At 43.5% G+C, this 18,790-nt stretch overlaps 1 protein-coding gene across 1 annotated transcript in view; it reads left to right on the forward strand.

The window, feature by feature from the left end:
* The window catches only part of WNT2 (Wnt family member 2), a 43,778-nt gene extending 26,850 nt beyond the window's left edge, over window positions 1-16,928 (forward strand). The window contains exon 5 of the mRNA XM_084786060.1: window positions 16,128-16,928. Within this exon, the coding sequence (XP_084642186.1) occupies window positions 16,128-16,357 (230 nt within the window). The 3' untranslated portion in view covers window positions 16,358-16,928. The remainder of the gene's footprint in view (window positions 1-16,127) is intronic.
* Window positions 16,929-18,790: the final 1,862 nt, after the last annotated feature.

Raw genomic sequence — 18,790 nt, forward strand, 5'->3', positions numbered from 1 at the left:
TTCTTCACATTTGTATTAGAATGAAATTTTGTCTCCTGTTTTTGAATGAGTGTGTGTGTGTGTGTGTGTGTGTGTGTGTGTGTGTGTGTGTTACGTGCGTGCATGCATGTGTATGGTGCATGCCAGAGGCCAGGAATGCCAGGTCCCCTGGAGCTGGAGTTACAGGTGGGTTGTGAGTCACCCAGCAGCGTGCGTGCTGGAATCCAGAGTTGGATCCCTTGCAAGCGCAGTAGGCAGTAGGAAAAGCTAACAGCCTGAAAGTCTGCTGCTGGGTCATAAAGTCATAAAGCAATGGCCACTGCCTCCTGGGGCTCCGTCTGCGCACTCTCGCCAACTCTCTGCCTCTCCTTTTATAGGAGTAGATACTGAAGCCCTAGGTGGTTAAGAACTTCACAGAGCTGCCCATTTGTCTTTTCCATCATTTAACGCTGCCTCGAGAGCAGCCCTATACACACAGGTACACAGTTAAAGGACCTGCTTTCATAATGAGATGTAATCTGATCTTTAATTTCTATACTTTCTTAGAAATATTTAGGCTTATCTAATTTTAAATTGGGTCACCATTTTGGTTTTTAAATGATGTTGATCAAATAGGAGCCATCCTGGTCTTTTAAGTCTCCAGTTCCAATATAATAGATCACATTTCCAGTTGGTTTAGCAGATTATTTGTAATTTTCTGAAATATATAGAAATTATCCCTAATGGGCGTGGTGGCACATGCCTTGAATCCTAGCACTCAGACAGGTACAGGCAGAGATAGAAGGAGTTCTGTGAGTTTGAGGCCAACCTGGTCTAGAAAGTGAGTCCAGGACAGCCAAGGCTACACAGAGAAACCCTGTCTCACATAAATAAATAAATAAATAAATAAATAAATAAAAATTAAAAAAAGAAAGAAAGTAAGAAATGATGCCCTTGAAGCTGTGCTCAAGAATATACCAATGTCATCCACGTGATCTGCAATGCTTCTTTTGTAACCTTGATTGTTTTCATAAAAAACATGAGTGAGAATGTCTCATATCACATAGGCAAAAGCTGAGCTTGTTAAAAGAATATTTTGATTGCTAATATTTGGAGTGCTATGCAAATAGTCCCAGGTGTGAGATGCGAAGACCTTTGCTTTAAGCACACACTGCCTGGGTCTTGCCCTCTGACACAGGACTGATGGCTATCTTCCGATGAGTGTCCCCATGACTGGAATAACCTTCTGTGGTGTGTGCTCTAATAAGCTGGTCCACGCCACACTGAATGGATGTGGGTGTGGAATCTTCCTGGAGCAGCCTCTAGCCTCTGTTTGTGGAGACAGAGAGACAGGAAAGATAATTCTGAGAGCCACAAGCATGGAGGCTTTCTGCATCTAACTCACGGTGGGTACAGGAGCCTCTTCCTTTGTGATACAAGGGTGTTAGGTCTTTCCGTCTACAAGAGGGATGCAGCCTCATGCAATCTGTAACAGGATGAACACATGCTGTGCTAGAACATTCTTAGCATCAAGATAGACCAAAACTTTGTAGCAATATTTAAATCACCACACATGCTCCTCTTCTTTCTTCATTTTGTTTTCTCTATTCAAATTCATGCCCATTCTCCCCTGCGCTTCATCTTCCCTTCCTAAGTGGTTCATGTCAAGTAAGAAACACTTAAATGTTTTTAACATTGCTGGGCATCTTCTCCTTGAGAGCACGCGAGGAGCTAGTGTGGCGATGAGGTGAGCATTGGGGGTAGATGGTGTTTGGACTGGTGGGCTATGGCCTTCTGTCCCCTGCTGCATCCCGCTCAGAATAACAGTGCACTGGACTGAGCTGCAGCATTTTCCAGTTGGGTTTGTGCAGTAGATACATCTGCAGGTTCACTACATTAGTCTCCATCATGGCGGCGCCTTCCTCGGAGACCTGGTGGATGAGAATTTGGAGATCCCTGTACTTTTCAAACTTAATGATAAGGTTTGGAAAATCAGTAGTTTGGAGATCCATGGTCAGGGCTTACGCCTATTATCAGAGAACAGGAAACCCAAGGGGACTTTGTTTTCCAAGTCTTGGGTCCTTAGAAAGGGTAAAAAGTGCTCTGATTTGTAGAGCTCTGAATAGACATCACTCAAAAAAATGTTCTCTACCCTGGTTCATGTGGCATAACACACTTTAAAATAATTTTTTTTTTACATGTAGACCCAATATCTCCAGAAAATCTATTGCAAGTATCTTGTTTAAATGACTTCAGCCATTAAGGCGTCGTCTGCTGGAGTCAACTTGACACATTGGTTATCAAGTCACTCCTCTTGGGAACCCTGAGCAGGGTACCAGGATGAGTGAATTTTGATGAGAAGAGCCACAGAGTGGATAGCTTAAGTGTTTCTGGTGAGAACAGATCGCACTCAGTATCGCTGCTGGGAGCATGGGTTGAGTTCCTGACAGGTCAGGTCTGGTCAATGTCCCGAACATGAACATATCCTAACTCTTGGCCACAATCCCCCTCATTTTCAGATCCAGAAAACAGAATCTCAAAGTGTTGTAATTTGTCCAAGTTTTCACTACCTAGAACTAGTTAACAAAATGAATACATAAAAAAATCAAAACAAAAACCATACTTTTCTCACTATACTGTTTCCCTCATTTTTGGATTCTGTGGAAAGTGTGTGGGGATCCTCTATAATAAAGGTACAGTATAGTACATAGATATGGAACTTTAATTGGGGATGCCACAAAGCTGGGTGTTAAAACTGATCAGAATTAAATAGCTATATTTAGATTATGTTGAAGCCCTTTTCCATTAAAAGCTTTCCAATATATTTTCTCTCTCTTCCTCCCTCTCTCTCTCTCTCTCTCTCTCTCTCTCTCTCTCTCTCTCTCTCTTTCATGAGTGTGTGAATGTGCACCATCCTGTGCATGCACATGTGGAGGACAGAGAAAATATTGTTCCCAATTTTATATTGAACCTAAAGCTTGTCATTTTGGCTAGACTGACTGTCCAAAAAGCTTCCAGTATCCAGCCATCTCTACCTCCCAACACAGGTATTATGGGTATGCAGGAGCCATGCCTGGTGGTATGCAGGAGCCATGCCTGGTGGTTTTCTGAGTGCTGAGATTTGAACTCAGCTTCTCAGGCTTGCACTCTGAGCACTCTTATGTATGAAGCCATCTCCCTAGGCCACCATTTCACATTTTAAGGGAATATCTTTAATTGTTCCTAATAAATGGTAAAATCAAAAAACAAAACAAAACAAAAACCCAGAGAAGAAGTTGTGGAAACAATAGCCAAACATGTCCCCTTATTCTTCAACTAAAGAAAGCTAGTGTTTTCTGATGATCAGCTATAAACAAACACCTCTACCCACAGCACAGGTTTGCTGAGTACTAGCAAAGTTGGGAGGTTGGGCATGTGATATTTTGCAGGTCAAATTGGAGGCCACATCTTAAGGGAGGGACTTTCTGAGATGAGCAGTCCGGTGGCTCTGGAGTTATCTAGTCTAGTGACTGACCCCAGGCACCCGTAAATCAAAGCACCCCTTCAGTTAAAGATAGGGACATCTGTACTGGAGGAACGCTGCCCTCCCCCTGCAGGGCGGTGTCTGCACCTAATCACAGACCACTTTCACTGGGAATGATGTAAAACCCTGACCCGGGCCAGAGAGCATCCCGAGGTCTCCCCTCTAACCAGAGGAAACAAGCAGGCCTCCACCTCTTCCGCAGTCAAGTTCAAACACAAATGGAGCTCTTGGGTAACATGTTGCCGGGTAGAAACCCAAAGCTTGACAGGCAGCTGTTCCTGGTGTTAAAATGTTGGTGCCTTCCTTTATAAACAATACCTGGCAAAGCATCCCTTGAAGTCCATGGCAACCCAGTTCCTAAAATCGTAGCGTTCAGAGACTGGTATTCTAGATAAGTCTTGTGTCCTGGCTTGTAGACACTCATGAACTCTGGCTATACCCTGGGGTGTGATTAAAAACAGGAAGTAAGATTTTAACCAATGGGTGAACTCTACTTAAATACTAATATGTACAACTCACACCAGGACATTTTAAGTCCTTCATTTCTTTACTGAACAAATATTAGCTGAGATTATTCCATATGCCACACCTAAAGCCTGCCAAGCGTAAAGACAGGGAAGGCAAAGTTGGCTGGTCTTTGCCCTCAAGGCTTCATCCAGGTGATCTTCATAGGTAATCCAGGCAGCCCCAGGCAACATTACATAACCTAGGTGATAAGGATCCCTCGGTAATAGACAGGTGAGAAATAATGTGTCTTAGGCCTTGCTCCTTGCTCCATTCCTCTATACAGGGACTGACTATATATTCATTAGTTTTACAGCATAAAGAATCATCACTCATTGTGTTATGCTCTGAGACCTACAAAACTTAATGAATTAATATCTAAAGGGTGCAAGGAGAGCCCAAAGCAGGACCACGTTGAAAATGTTTTGGTGATGCTTCTAAACAATCATTTTCACAGAGAATTATTAATGCTGTACAATTAATATTAACTATAGTCTAGTAAACTATCTTTTAAATTTCGTAACTGCATACAATACCCTTTTCAGCCTTAAAGTACGCAAGTGTCTTGACTTGCACACTGCTGGCACTCCTGAATCCTGTCCTGTCCTATGCAGTCATCTTAGTCTACTCCAGGGGCTACTTTATTCTCTTCTACTTGGGAGATTTTTCCAGAGTTCCCTGAGGACCCTGATTGCTCTTTCCATACTCTCTTCATGGTTTGATCTTCTACGATCTTACAGCTTTAAACATCTCTATGCATCCTTTTGTTCTCTTGACTCATTCTTTTTTTAATTCCCTGCCTAATAGATTCATTTAGATTTCTTGTTAATACGTTGACTGGCTTTACTCAAAGTTGAACTGATTTGTCCCACTCTCAAAACTTGTTTTCTTCTCAAGAAAATGGAACTGCCATCTGCTGTGGTGGCCAAGCCGTCACTATGCACGCCAATTGTCTGTCATACTCCCTTTGTTTTTTGCCTGTGCCACCCACATCAGGACCTCTGACATGGATACAGGATCTGTCTGCTTCTCCATGTTCATTGCCATCCCAGAGGCCGCAACAGAGCTGTTTCTCCATTTACAGAATGTGCCAGTGTTTAATTATTAGTTACCTCTCCGCCCCACCAGGCTCCACTGGGAATCGTGCGTCGGTAGGAACTGTCTCTCTTACTTATTACATCCCAAATACCCAGGATATGAATGTAATGGCTTGAGATAAATGGCAAGGTATAAACCACATCAAATAGTGCTCATTCACTAGCCGAATTATGTAGCTTTACAGCTTAAAGGTAGCTCGGTTTCCTTGCAGGGAAATATAAGGCATTTTTTTTCTTTTGTTTTATCACTAGTTATAGTGTACAACATGTAATAAAAAGTTCCCTTTAGGTTGAGGGCTAAATAGACATTTGCGTTAACAGGCATCTACCATGATTCATGATTAGTAGTGTTGCCTGTTGGCCCTTTTCCTGGATGAGATAAAAGATGCCAAATAAACACAGTGATGGAGTGCATCTCTGGCTTTCAGCTTCCTCGGGTACTCAGTTCTTTTACCCATCATTTAGTGGAATGCTAGTCACTTCACCTGATTTCATTGTTAACGAAAGAAAAAGCTTTAAAAATATCCAGTGGTATATATATATATATATATATATATATATATATCCAAAATATAAAATAGGGTATACTAAATGCTAAACTGATGCTGGCAATCAGGTGAGTGTATAACTTGTTAAACAAAATTTAAGTCATTATATATCCAATTCTTTGACACAATTTGAACCATTAAGAACAAATTAAGTATCTAATGAGTGAGTTGGGGTTTTGGGTGGAGGATAGGAGGAATAACAAAGCTCATTTTTAATTTCTATATTAATTGCAGACAAGGTGATTTTTTAGAGTACATTAAAATAATGACTTTAATTATTTCATTTAAGCCTTCCCAGGGAAATCTATTTTCTAGTGGTAAATCTCTTCTTCCAACTCAAGGAAATGTCACATTATTAGTGAACTATCAAGCACTGAATCATAGAATAGGCACCAGGGGCTAAAAATTATTTTCTACTATTTCTACTGATTAGGAAGCCATGGAGAAATTTGCTTCTCTGTTTCTCTTAGGATATGCTTCACCTTATAATTTCTAAGGTTTTCATGACTTGACAACTGAATAAATCATTCATTTTACTCTGTTTGTAGTACAGAACCTTAATCTGGTGCCACACCTCACTCAAGTTATCGATATGAATTTCTACAATTTCAAAGCAGGCCATGCTCTGCTATAGAGGCACACATATATAGTCTCAACTCTCTCAGGGAGATTACAGGCAGCCTGGGCTACATATAAGGTCACATCCTCAAAAAAAAAAAAAAAAAAAAAAAGAAGAAAAAGAAACAAATAAATGTAGAAAATGTAAAAAGTAAGAATGTACCTCACTTCTTGCATGTGCTCTCTGCATAAGTAAAAATATTTCAAGAGAGGTAGACTTGACTGCTGTGCTCCAAATGTATAACTGCAAACTGGCAAGCATTTCTTCAAAAGTGTGCCTTCACCAGACAAACAGGAAGGCTGTTTTTCGTTTTTAAGAAATTGCCCTTAAATTTAGTATTTAATGAACATGCAAATACGCATCGGCACCTGAGTTCTATGTCGTAAGACGCAACCTCTGCCCCCAAAAAGATAGGATCAGAATCCACGAGCTAAGGACCCAGTTCCAGGAAGTGTATTGCTGGCCTTTGGGAGGACAGAGGGACGTGCACAGAGGAGGCGTGTTCCATGGGAGGTGTTAATGTGGGCCTGAATCCTGAAAACGTAGGAAGACTGTGGAATGGAGGGGAAAGACTGCTTACAGATGTGAATGAATCTTAACAGGAACAGCCGATGTGACTTCAAGTAATGCCAGAAAGTCGCTTTGCTCAGAAGGGAGGAGAAGGGCCTATTTGGAGAGCAGGGGGGTTGATAGGAGTTCAGGGAACAAGCGCTGGGGTTGGTGTGGGGGTGAGGAGAGAGAGGAAACAGGAAATAACTTTGACCAGGCCAGATAGACCAGGTATGGAAAGCCTTGCAGAGTCTGGCCCTAACAACGTTAATTCCATTGTAGGATTTGCTAGCTTAACAGGACATGGCTTTCCTGTGCCAGTCAAACTTTCAAGCTAGGAAAAATGAATAAAAATGAGTAAAATCATCTGAACTAAGTTCAGCTATTGCCTTTCCTAAGTAGCATTAGCTTTGCGATCCTTCACGCGAAGAAGGGGGAAGGTCTGCAAGTAGATGGATGTGCGGTCTCCAGCATTTGCTTGGTAACATTCTTTTGTTTCCCTCAATAAATCTGTGTCATTAATGACAACGTGTAAGTCAAGCAGAGGAGAAACAGCCTATTGGATGACAGGTTTAAGTGAATCTTGCTTTATGCCCTAATGGTCAACATATGGGCCTCTGTTGACCTGAGTGGCAGGAATTTCTAAAGATACAGGCAGAGAGGGTGAGAGGGAGGGAGGGAAGGAGGGAGAGAAAGAGGGGAAGAGGGGGAGGGATGGAGAAAAAGAGAGAGCGAGAGAGAGAGCGAGAGAGAGAGAGAGAGAGAGAGAGAGAGAGAGAGAGAGAGAGAGAGAGAGAAGCCCTTCCTCCAGGTTCCAGAGGTATGGGTCTGGGAACTATTAGCCAAAGCCCCCTGTTCCTCCTCTGCTGTCAGGAAGATGCATGTTGGTGGAGACAGAAATGTTTTTACACTGGGAACCCTGGCTCCATTATTAATTTTATAGCTCTGGGGATGGGATGCTTGATTCTATAAGTTCCCTTGATATTGCCCCACCAACTATGATATGTGGTCCCAAACACATGCAATTTAGAAACTTCCATTCTTCGCCTCTTTTCACAAGCATATGTGAGCTCTTATTGTAAGTCAGGATGAGGACATAACATAGGGGGAGGGAAAAAAGGTGTGTTTAGCCAGGAGCAGCATCCTCCACCCTGCCGTGGTGCAGGCCCTCCCATCTGCAGAGACTGCCTGCTTACTGAGGGACCTAGAGGTTAGGCAGCCCATCTGAATGAGTGTTTGGGGTAAAGATGACAGAAAGGCTGGAGTCTGGGCCCACAGTCGTCTGTGTCAGTGTCTGTCACCAGGCTGGCAACACATCTGGGTACACTTCACACCCAAAGCAAAGGCGAAGGTGAACTACATCAATCACAGTGTAGCAAGAGAAAGTGATAAAGCAGCAGGAATTTTTAAAAAATAAGTGTGATAGTTAAAAAAAAAATTACCCAAATACATCTTTTCATTAGAAGATGGCAATTTGGGTGGCCTGACTAAGAGGACCATTAGCTGAAGCTATTTTTCAAATGTCTAGCTGGTATTTTTTATTTTAATTTATTGTAATTTATTTAGATTACATCCCAATTGTTATCCCCTCACTTGTATCTTCCCATTCCCACTCTCCCTTCCTCTTCCACCATTTTTCCCTCCCCTAGACCTCTGACAGACTGGGACCTCCTCCCCCACATATGACCACAGCCTATCAAGTATCATCTGGATAGCCTGCTTCCCCTTCTTCTGTGTGCCTGCTGGGCCTCCGCACCAAGGGGAAGTGATCAAATCAGGGACACTGAGTTCATGTCAGAGGAAGACCCTGTTCCTCCGACAACCATGGAGAATGAGCTGTCCATTGGCTATATATGAACAGGGGTCTAGGTTTACTGCCTGCATTGGCCTTGGTTGGCGCATCAGCTTGTGCGGGTCCCACCTGGATCCAGATCTGCTGGCCTTGATGGTCTCCTTGAACCCTTTGGGTCCTTCCATCCCCCCATTCTTCCATACCACTACCAGTGCTCCACCCAGGGTCCAACAGCAAGTCCCAGCATCTATCCCGACACCTTGCTGGGTGGAGTCTCTCAGAGGACATCTGTGTTGGGATAATATCCACTTATAAATTAGTACATGCCATGTGTGTCTTTCTGGATCTGAGTTACCTCACTCAGGATGCTCTTTCCTAGTTCCATCCATTTGCCTGCAAATTTCAAGATTTCCTTGGTTTTAATAACTGAGTGGTATTCCATTGTGTAAATGTACCACAATCTCTTTATCCATTCTACCACTGAGGGAAATTTAAACTACCAACTATGCCAACTGACAACCTGAGTTTGGATCTACTGAACACACATAAAAACCAGACACAGCAGTGACTGCATGTATCACCCCACCGGAAGCTCATGGGCCAGCCAGCCTGATGTAGTCAAGAAGTGCACAAGTGAGTCCCTGTTTCAAACAAGCTAGAAGGCAAGACCTAATATCCAAGGTTGCCCTCTAACCTCTACACATGCTCAACATACACATATAACACTCACCAGTCTAGGGAAATGCAGCATAACTCACCATGCTAACCAGACCCTTTCATCTCCTTGCAAACCTTGGGTGACTAAATAGCCTACAACAACATGTCATGAGTATCCCCTTCACAAAAGATCCCCTTCAAGTGCTCCCAAAGCTATAAATGAGGCCCTTTGTAAGTTCATTGGAGGAAGGTTGGATGGGATGTGTAATATTGAGGATCAAAACTGTGCTAGGCAAGTATTGTAACACTGAGCTACATCCCTGTTCCTGGGTTTGGGGATATAGTCTCACTATGTATCCCAGGCTGGCCTAGAACTCATGACCTTCCTGTTTCAGCCTCCCTGGTGCTGGAATTTTAAATGTTTTCAGTGACATGCAGCTTATAAGTCCATGTGATAAAGAAAAGTAAGGGACAGAACAGGAAAGATACAGAAGTATTATTCATGCTCTGTTCTACGGGTCCCACCATTTGCTAGCTGTGTAATTCTGAGCAAGCTATTGCACCTCCATGACCTCTGTTCCTTCCTCTACAGATTCATGATGACAACAGTGTCTTATAAGTTTGTGGGAATCAAATGAAATAGCAGAGGTTCATTGCTTATCACAGGGTCTTAATTACATAAATGTTCTATACACTTTATATCTCTGGTTATGAACAAAACTGCAGGAAGGGGTATAAAAAAGAAAGCAGAAGGTAAAGAGGAAATAGAGAATAGATGGATAAATAGGAAAGAATAGAAGGTGTGAATAATCTTCCCCTCTATTCGGTTTTGATAATGTGGACAACCACCTTAAGACTTAAGGTGGAAAAATGAACTGAGTCTTTTTCACTTACTGATCCTGTGGTGGACCAAACCGATGCAAGTGACTCATTAAATATCCTATTGGTGCATATCCAGAAGTAAGAAAGCAGACATATGATAGACTCCAGCAAGCCTCTTTAGTGTTCACACATGTACACACATGGATACGTAAGCTTCATTCTTGGCGTTAATTCTAAGTATAATGGTGTCACTGTTTTAGAAAGATTGGTGGGAAGACATTATAATAGGACAATTCCATTGTTCTAAGTCTTACCAAGCTTTCTATGATTCCATTAATGGAAGTTACACTGGCCAATTTCACACAGAGCCTGCACTTTGCTGTGATGAAATAGCGCCACACTCTGCTCTAATGGCACAGGTGCCTAAACTACCCTTCTGCCCTACAGTCTAGAATTACATCTAATTAGGGCTTCACCCCAAAGAGGGACCAATCTGTAGACCTTCTCTAGGCATCCTTCTCCTCTCCTACTTCCTAGATGGTTCTGGGCCTCCTTGTTGGCCTATTCCCTACACTCCAGTACCTCAAGAGGGCCCATTACAGCTCTAGGCTATGACCCCACTATTGTTCTCATTATCAGTAGCTCTTAGTCTTCAAAAATCCTCTTTTATCTTTCTTCTTCTTGGCCTCATTAAGCCCCATTTGGGAAGCACTGGGGAGTGGCATGTTTACATTACTTCTGTTTTTGAGCATTTTATAGATGAACAATGAACTGATGTACTCCATTGCCTCTTTTTGTTAAACACACAGAAGACACTTTTTGCTTGCTTTTTCTTTCTTTTTTTTAAAGTAAGGATTGAAGTCAGGGTCTTGAACATAATAGGCAAGCACTCTACCAGGAGCTCTATCCTTAGCCCTCTTTTTTGGACAGTTTATTTTTACTAAGTTGTTTAGGCTGGCCTTGAACTCACTTTATGGCCCAGGTGTGCCTAAATTCACTCTCACTCTATCTCAGTCTCCCTGAGATTATGGGCCAGGACCACCAGGCCTGACTCTGAATGAAGTTCTTCCAATAGCTATTGCCTTGTCTTTCCTTTCCTCCCTGAGTTTGGATGGTGTTGAACTCAATTTGACAAATGATCCTTGGCTTCGGCGGAGTACAATCCAGGTTTCTGCATTCGAGAAACAAACAAACAAACAAACAAATCTACCCTGATAATTCCTGGGGCTAAATGAGAACCACTGTCTTAGATGCCCTTAGGCTTCTGGTCACTGGGGATAAACCACCAAGTTAGAAAACAATAAGGGGCCTGATGTAGGAACAAGATGCTTTCCCATCCCAGCCCTCTTAGAGCCAAAGCCCAGGGGGAGCACAAAGAATTCAAGTGCATCATAGTATTGTCACAGCTGGACAACTACAGTTTGGTGAAATGAAAAGATGTTTATTGGTTTGCAAGACTTAAGAAGAAAAGACAGAACATTACGAGTGACCACTGGAGTGCCAGCATCTCACGCAAGACCTTTAGCCTCAACCCCTGCCCTCCTGAAAAAAATAACCAAGCCCATGAGCCTCACCTCAACCTGTTTCCTGAATCCCAGGGTCTCTTTAATAAATATTTCTGCCTTTACAATCCCCAGTCACAGCATGGTCAATATGCTAACAACTAAACTCATCTTTACTTAAAGTCTTCCCCTCCCAGGTATTTCTCACCTTGGGGACTCACTAGTACCAACCTGACTGCTTAGAACCAAACCTGAAATCCCCTCTGGACTCTTGTTGTCCTTTTTCCATCATCCATCTGTCACCATATCTACTGGCCCTGCCTCTTCAACTAACTTCTCTCTCACCATCATCTTGTGTCTGGGTCACAGTTCTGAACGAGTCTCTATCTCCTTGCCCATATGTTGGCTTACTTCAGTGTATTCAGTCCCAGCACATTGCTTTGCCTTCCCAAACACAAATTAAACCATGTTGCTCTTTACATGAAGACCTTCAGTGGAAATCTGTTACTCATGTAGTAAAGTTTAAACGCCTTGCATGAACAATGCAGCCTTTACTCCCATCTTCAGCCTCAGCTCTTTTACTCTTCCCTTTGAACACTGAATCACGGTCATGTGGAATACCTTTCTAATCCTCACATACTGCTTCCTTTATTTCCCCCTTTATCATATTCTTTATACTAACATACATAACACATGTGGGGGAGTTCAAAATCACACTAGCTGCATTCACGGTAACCATAGTATAGTGACTTTTCGCCATCAAACGCATCCATATAATCTGTGCCCATATCGTGACCTGAAAGAGACCCAGGATTCTAGAGTATTCCTCCTGTTCTTTGTCCCCACCTCTAATGAAAAGCACTAGCCCAACTTCAGTATTCACAACTCATTTATCCCAATTCTATACTTTGTCTAAATAAAAAACAGTGTGAAGTAGAAAGCCTGTGTCAGCTTTCTGATGATGTGTACTGATTCATCCAAACACTGGCCTGAAATGACCTTGAGGTCCCAGCTTCACTCATTTCAGTCCCCACGATCTTTTTAAAGTCCCTTTCACGATCCTCCTGGAGGACTTGACCTGTCCTCCACACAGCTTTCCTCCCACTGTGTCTTCAACCCATAGCACTGTGGAGCCAGATGGACATGTTTTTGGTCATTTCCTCCTTGACCCCTCCACTTCCAACCCCATGCTTCAGCAGGTTGCCAAATACTAGCGGCTCACCCTCTGAGGCCTCCCTGCACTGTCCTTCTCTCTTCACTTGTGGCTTCTTGCCTGAACTCTTCCCAGAGCTCATGTTTGGCCTCCTCGCTCCCAGTCACTCTAATAGACTTAGGTATGTTTTTCTTGGATTAAAATCTACACTGCTTTCACACCCACCATAGACTAAAATCAAAGCTCTGTCAAGGAAAAGGGCTCTTTACCCTGTTGTTCCAGTCTTCTTTCTGTGATTTTTGAGGAATACACACCCCGTTCTTCAGCCATACTTGAATCCCATAGACTTGTCTGAAGCATTTTTTGCTAGGAGCTTTTTGTGCCTGGAAATGCCTTTCATCTCATTCTTTCCCTAAACATCAACATGTCCTTTACATTTTCTTTCTAATGCCCCCTTCCTGCTAAAGCCATGTAGCTGAGGACTCTACCTGGTCCCATTCCCTACTGTTCATATTTATGCTAAGAAATATCAATATGACAATGATATAAGTGCCTCAGGACAGCATCTTTACTTTGCTCACTGATCATGCCCAGAGCCTACCTCATAGTAGGTCCCAAAAAACACTTGCTAAGTCAATGAATGGATTTTTAGCAATTGTTGAGCACTCATCTAACAGTCACATACACATAAAATTTTATTCCATCCCCGCAGAAGCCCTGTGAAGAAGGAGCTGGTTTTACAGCAACTTCGCAAGAAAGGAAAAGGAAACAAATTTAAGTAATTGCCACAACCATAGAGTTGACACATGGCAACGCTATGACCAAACCTCTGATTGCCCACATTCTAAAGACCTTGGCTTTATGGTCTGAACATTGTCTGCCCTGCATGTGATTCTACTGTGGTTTCCGGTTGGTTTGTCATTAACAGATGAGGTGATGGTCTGGAGGCTGTGGTAGTATCTCTGTACATACTTATCTCTCCACTCCATTACAAGACTGCTGAGGACTAGGGGATCCGTCCTATTTATTTTATTTTATTTTCCCTGCCCCCCAAACCTCAAGCAGCCAACACAGCACCTTATCCATGTTTATGTCCGCTAAATATTTATCAAATAAAATAATGGGTGTGAAGTTAAAAGGCAGCATTTGGCAGTACGTCCTTTTCACACTATCAGTAATTTTGAGAAGACTGTCCTGATGGTCATCCTGAATCGAGGCGCAGCTGCTGCCTTTCTAACCCTTTGCTTCTTCAGCATGAAGGCCCAGGGCCATCCCTGGCTGACCCACCCTCTACCCCAACCCCGCCCTCTGTCATCCTTCCTGTCCTCAGGAAATTCCTCTGTCTGTCTTCCTGCTCTCGACAGCTGATCACGCACAGCAAGTCTGCTCTCCCCTCTGCTTTTCTTGACCTCATCCCCTGCCTGAACCCTGCTGTTTCCCTGGTCTCTCTGCACAAGCAGAGCAACATGACTCTCATTCAGATAATTTTCACACAGAGCAGATAGTGATAAACAGACTCACGAGGTATATGAGGAAAAAAAGTCGTTATCTTTTTTTTTTTTTTACCCTGTATTTATTTTTCTTCTGTGGGTTTGCCAGTTACTTGGTGTTGCTTATTGGTATAGAAATAGGAGCAGTTAAACAGAAGGGAGTAGTCAGTAGGATAAAGACCTTTAGGCTGGAGTTGCAGCTCAGTGACAGAGTCCTTGCTTGCCTACTATACCTCAGATGCTGCATTCAAACCACATCACAGGAAAAACCCACCATCTCTAGGATATTCAATGTTGGTGTGTCCCAAGCCTCTAGAAGAGATGGAAGCTGGACCAAACAGTAGTCTAGCCTGAGCAGGACTCCTTTCTCTGGTCTGGCCTTCACTGTCTCTGTACACTTGCTTTATTCGTGTCTTCCCGTGGCTCTCTGCCTATCTACAGAGCTCAACATAGAGCTTGGGGCCAGAGCCATTGAGTTTATGTATGGCAACTAACTGTTGAGAATGCTACCTTATTGGCCCAGGATGAGTCTGGTGCCCACTTGTGGTCCAGCGAAGAGGGTGATGTTATAAAATCATAGCTGCCAATAGCTCATCTTGGTAGGAAAGATCAATGTAGAAAGGACCATTACAAGCTGAGAAAACTCTCCAAAATTGTCCACTGTTCTTGATTATGCATCTGGCAAAGTTGTAAAGTTGTAAAGAGACAGAGTAAATTTAAAAAGCTTTATGTCTTTGAAACTCTTATTTCTTTGTTTGACGTAAGGGATCACTGTGTGTCCCAGAGTGCCCTGGAACTCAATATGGTTGGCCATAAACTTTACAGTGATCATTGGCATTATAGGTGTGAGACAGCACACCTAAATCTATCTTTGCCATTTCTTTTTAAGAAACAGGTACATAAATATAGACTTCCATTTAGCAAACATAGCATTAATTAACTAAGATGCCATTAATATAATGCTATGTTTGTTCTTTGAAGGATTGTATTTAATAGCCTCAAATAGATACTTCTTACACCTCTTGTTGTCTGCTAAACTACAAGAGGGAAAAGGAAAGTGACAAATGAGGCCAGGCTGTGCCCTCCTTCCTCAATGCCTCACACAAATGAGACCCACTCTCTTCACCAACTACAGTTTGGGTCTCTTTCTTTTTTTTTAAATGTATTTTTTAAATTTATTCATATTACATCTCAGTTGTTAGCCCATCCCTTGTATCCTCCCATTCCTCCCTTCCTCCCACTTCCCCCCTACTCCCCTCCCCTCCCCTAAGTCTGTGTCTGAGGGGGACCTCCTCCCCCTGTTTATGCTCATAGGGTATCAAGTCTCTCCTTGGTGACCTATTATCCTTCCTCTGAGTGCCACCAGGCATCTCCATCCAAGGGACATGTTCAAATATGGGACACCAGAGTTTGTGTGTCTAAGCCAGTGTAAGCAGGTCTGGGAAAACACTGGACTCCTCTCCTTTCCAAGATTCAATGTCTCCTGTACTCAGAGAAGGCTGATCTTAGCCGCAGCTCCCTTTTTACGATGTGAAGGTGGAACAGGAAGAACTGGGACCACTCCTCTTTCCCCCCCCGCCCCTTATCTATCCCTGCTCACCCAATGGCCCTTTAATCTAAGTCTGAGTAAGAGTAGTATAGAAAAATCAATCCAATTAAAAGTAGGAGCTCTAGTCTCAGGTTACCAAAAGCAAATCCAAAGTTCCTGGTTCACTTTTTTTCTAGCTTATGCCCTCTGGACATGTCTCAGCTACATAGAGGGACAATACAGGGACCCACAGAACACAGACTCATGCTCTAAGGAGGTTGGGCTAGGCTCTGTTCTCAAGGATGGCCCATCATGATTCTTCTGTGAAGACTTACTGTATTCTGCCCAGATGTTTTCAGTGGTATCTCTCTGGCTTCCCTTCCAGGTTCCCTGGGTACAGCAGGCCGTGTTTGCAACTTGACTTCGAGAGGCATGGACAGCTGTGAAGTTATGTGTTGTGGCAGAGGCTACGACACATCCCATGTCACCCGGATGACCAAGTGTGAGTGTAAATTCCACTGGTGCTGTGCTGTGCGCTGTCAGGACTGCCTGGAGGCCCTGGACGTGCACACATGCAAGGCCCCGAAGAGTGCTGACTGGACGACCCCTACATGACCTCAGCAGAGGTCGCCATCTCCCTTCCTTTCCTCAAGGACTCTAACTGCATCTACAAGGACACTGGACCTCTGAGTTGTCCTCAGAGGCTGTTTCTTAAGACATGTGGCCTTCATCTCAATAGGAACCCCTTTTCCCTCTCAGGGGGCCCCAGGACTGGGAACCACATGCTGCCACATAGTTATACCCTTTTCTATCTGTCTTGGGCATTCTGAGGTCACCTCTCTCACTGCTGATTTCTTTTTGGAAATGGTATGACAGGCTGTTAGAAGAGGAGGGTCATGGGACCCCACCTCTGTCACCTAGATATTTCCTCTTCCCTCTTTGGCCATGGGGAGAAACATCACACAGTAGAGGAACTTTCTTTGTGTCTTCTCACAGATTCTAACAGTTCAGAAAAAAAACCCATGCTACTCTCTGGGGGTCAGGGTGGGTACGGAGGGCAAAATCAATTGACACAAAATTTACTTGTATTTAAAAAAAAATAAGCAAAGGCTTTAACTAAATGATAACTGTTGCTACCACCCTTGGTGATTGCCTGGAGAAGGATGGCTTTCAATAAACATCAGGTTTAAAACACATATGTCTTCAAAGAATTTATTGGCTACTCCCATCTGATATAATAGGGTAAGAATGTTTGTCCTTTGAGCCAGTGTTATTTTGAACTTTCCTGTCAGCCAACACCTCAGGAAAGGATGTTTGTCCCTCAACTGTCCCATCAGTTGAAAGACTCTTAGAAGATGAGAATTCTTACTGTGTTCTAGAGAGAATTTGAAGGGGGTGGTGGTGGATGCTATGGCAGTGTTCTTTAACTATTCAGTAAGTATGGTAAAAAAAAAAAAAGGAATACTAATAATTTAATGCATGGAATATCAGAAATGTACTTGTGTGACTAAAGAGAGAGGAAGAATCAAAATCCCAGTGTGGAGGTATGCATGTGACCAGCGGGAGTTTTTACTAACTCTACTTTGGACATGCAGACTTTGAGGGAGGTCAGACCAGTGTGGTGCTGACCGAGAGGTCTGAAGAGCCCGGGGCTCCCTCTCCCATACTCAGATGCCTACAAGGACTCTCCTTGTGTGTTGAGGAGCATTGGCTAAGACCCAGCAATCCTTAAGGCCTGACACTTTTATGTTTGTTTAGTGCTTACAAGATGATGTGATAGTGTAGCCTAGAGAAAACAGCGCATAGTTTCAACTTTAAAGTTGGCAGCACTACTGTATTACATTGCAAGCAATCTGCAGCTTGGAGACTATATTTAAATAACCCAGCTGTAGTTACGGGACTAATCACTGTGGAAATGGGGATTGGCTTCTGCCAGGAAAGGATGTGCAGAGAAAATGGAGTGGCTGCCTGCGCCATGTTTTCAGTGCTGCATGATCGACAGTGAACCTGATAAGTTTACCTCTCCTTGTGCTGTGCAGTCTGGCTCTGGTTGACATATAATTTCTTCATAGAGAAACTATGAAACATAGAGAAACATAGCTAACAGAATGCCCCATGGTATACATCCAGCATCAAATTGGTGTTTTCTCACTGTTTCATACTTTGGCCTTCATCTTTCCATCTTTGTCTGGGTCATTCAGCCTGAGGCTCATGGAAAGCAAATGGCTGGAGTTCTTTGTCAGAACTAGTATTAGCCTCTAGCCTTTCTAAAAATTGACTTAACGCCATTACCATCTCCCCCGGCCCCCCCCCCTCGCCACCTCCTTTCTTCCCTCCTCTTAGGGGTCAAACTAGGGTCTTGTCCTTGCCAGAGAAGGAAGGGCTCTACACCTGAGCCACATCTACATCCTTCCTCTTGGTTTCTTTCTTTCTTTCTTTCTTTCTTTCTTTCTTTCTTTCTTTCTTTCTTTCAATTTTTTGTTTGTTCCCTTTACATCCTCAGAAACGGGGAGCCCTCAAACATCTGACAGCCTATCAAGTTTCACTTGGACTGTGTGTGTCCTCTTCTTTGGTGGGCTGGCAAGAACACCTGGCCAGGGGAAAGTGATCCATGTGTGGGGGCCAGAGTCCATGTCAGAAGTAGTCCCTACTCCCCATATTGTGGGACCCACAAGGAGACTGTGCTGCCTACCTATTACATCTGAGCAGAGGGTCTAGGTCCTCACCATGCATGGTCCTTGGTTGGTGCTTCAGTCTCTGCAGCAGCCTCTCCCCCGGCCTGCTTTGTTGGCTTCATTGATCTCCTTGTGGAGCTCCTGTCCCCTCCAGATCTTCCTATGCCCCAATTCTTCCATAATACTCCCTGTGCTCCGCCCCCCCCTACGTTTGGCTGTGAGTCTCAGCATCTGCTTAGATGCCCTGGTGGGTGGAGTCTTTCAGCGGACCTCTATTGGTAGCCTCCCTTCCTGTTCCTTCTCTTCAACTGTTTCTATTCTATATGCCCTTCTCAACAAGAATTGCGCATCCTCCCTAGGGTCCTCCTTCCTC

The sequence above is a fragment of the Acomys minous genome (assembly GCF_964271855.1).
Source record: "Acomys minous genome assembly, chromosome: 6".
Lineage (NCBI taxonomy): Eukaryota > Metazoa > Chordata > Mammalia > Rodentia > Muridae > Acomys > Acomys minous.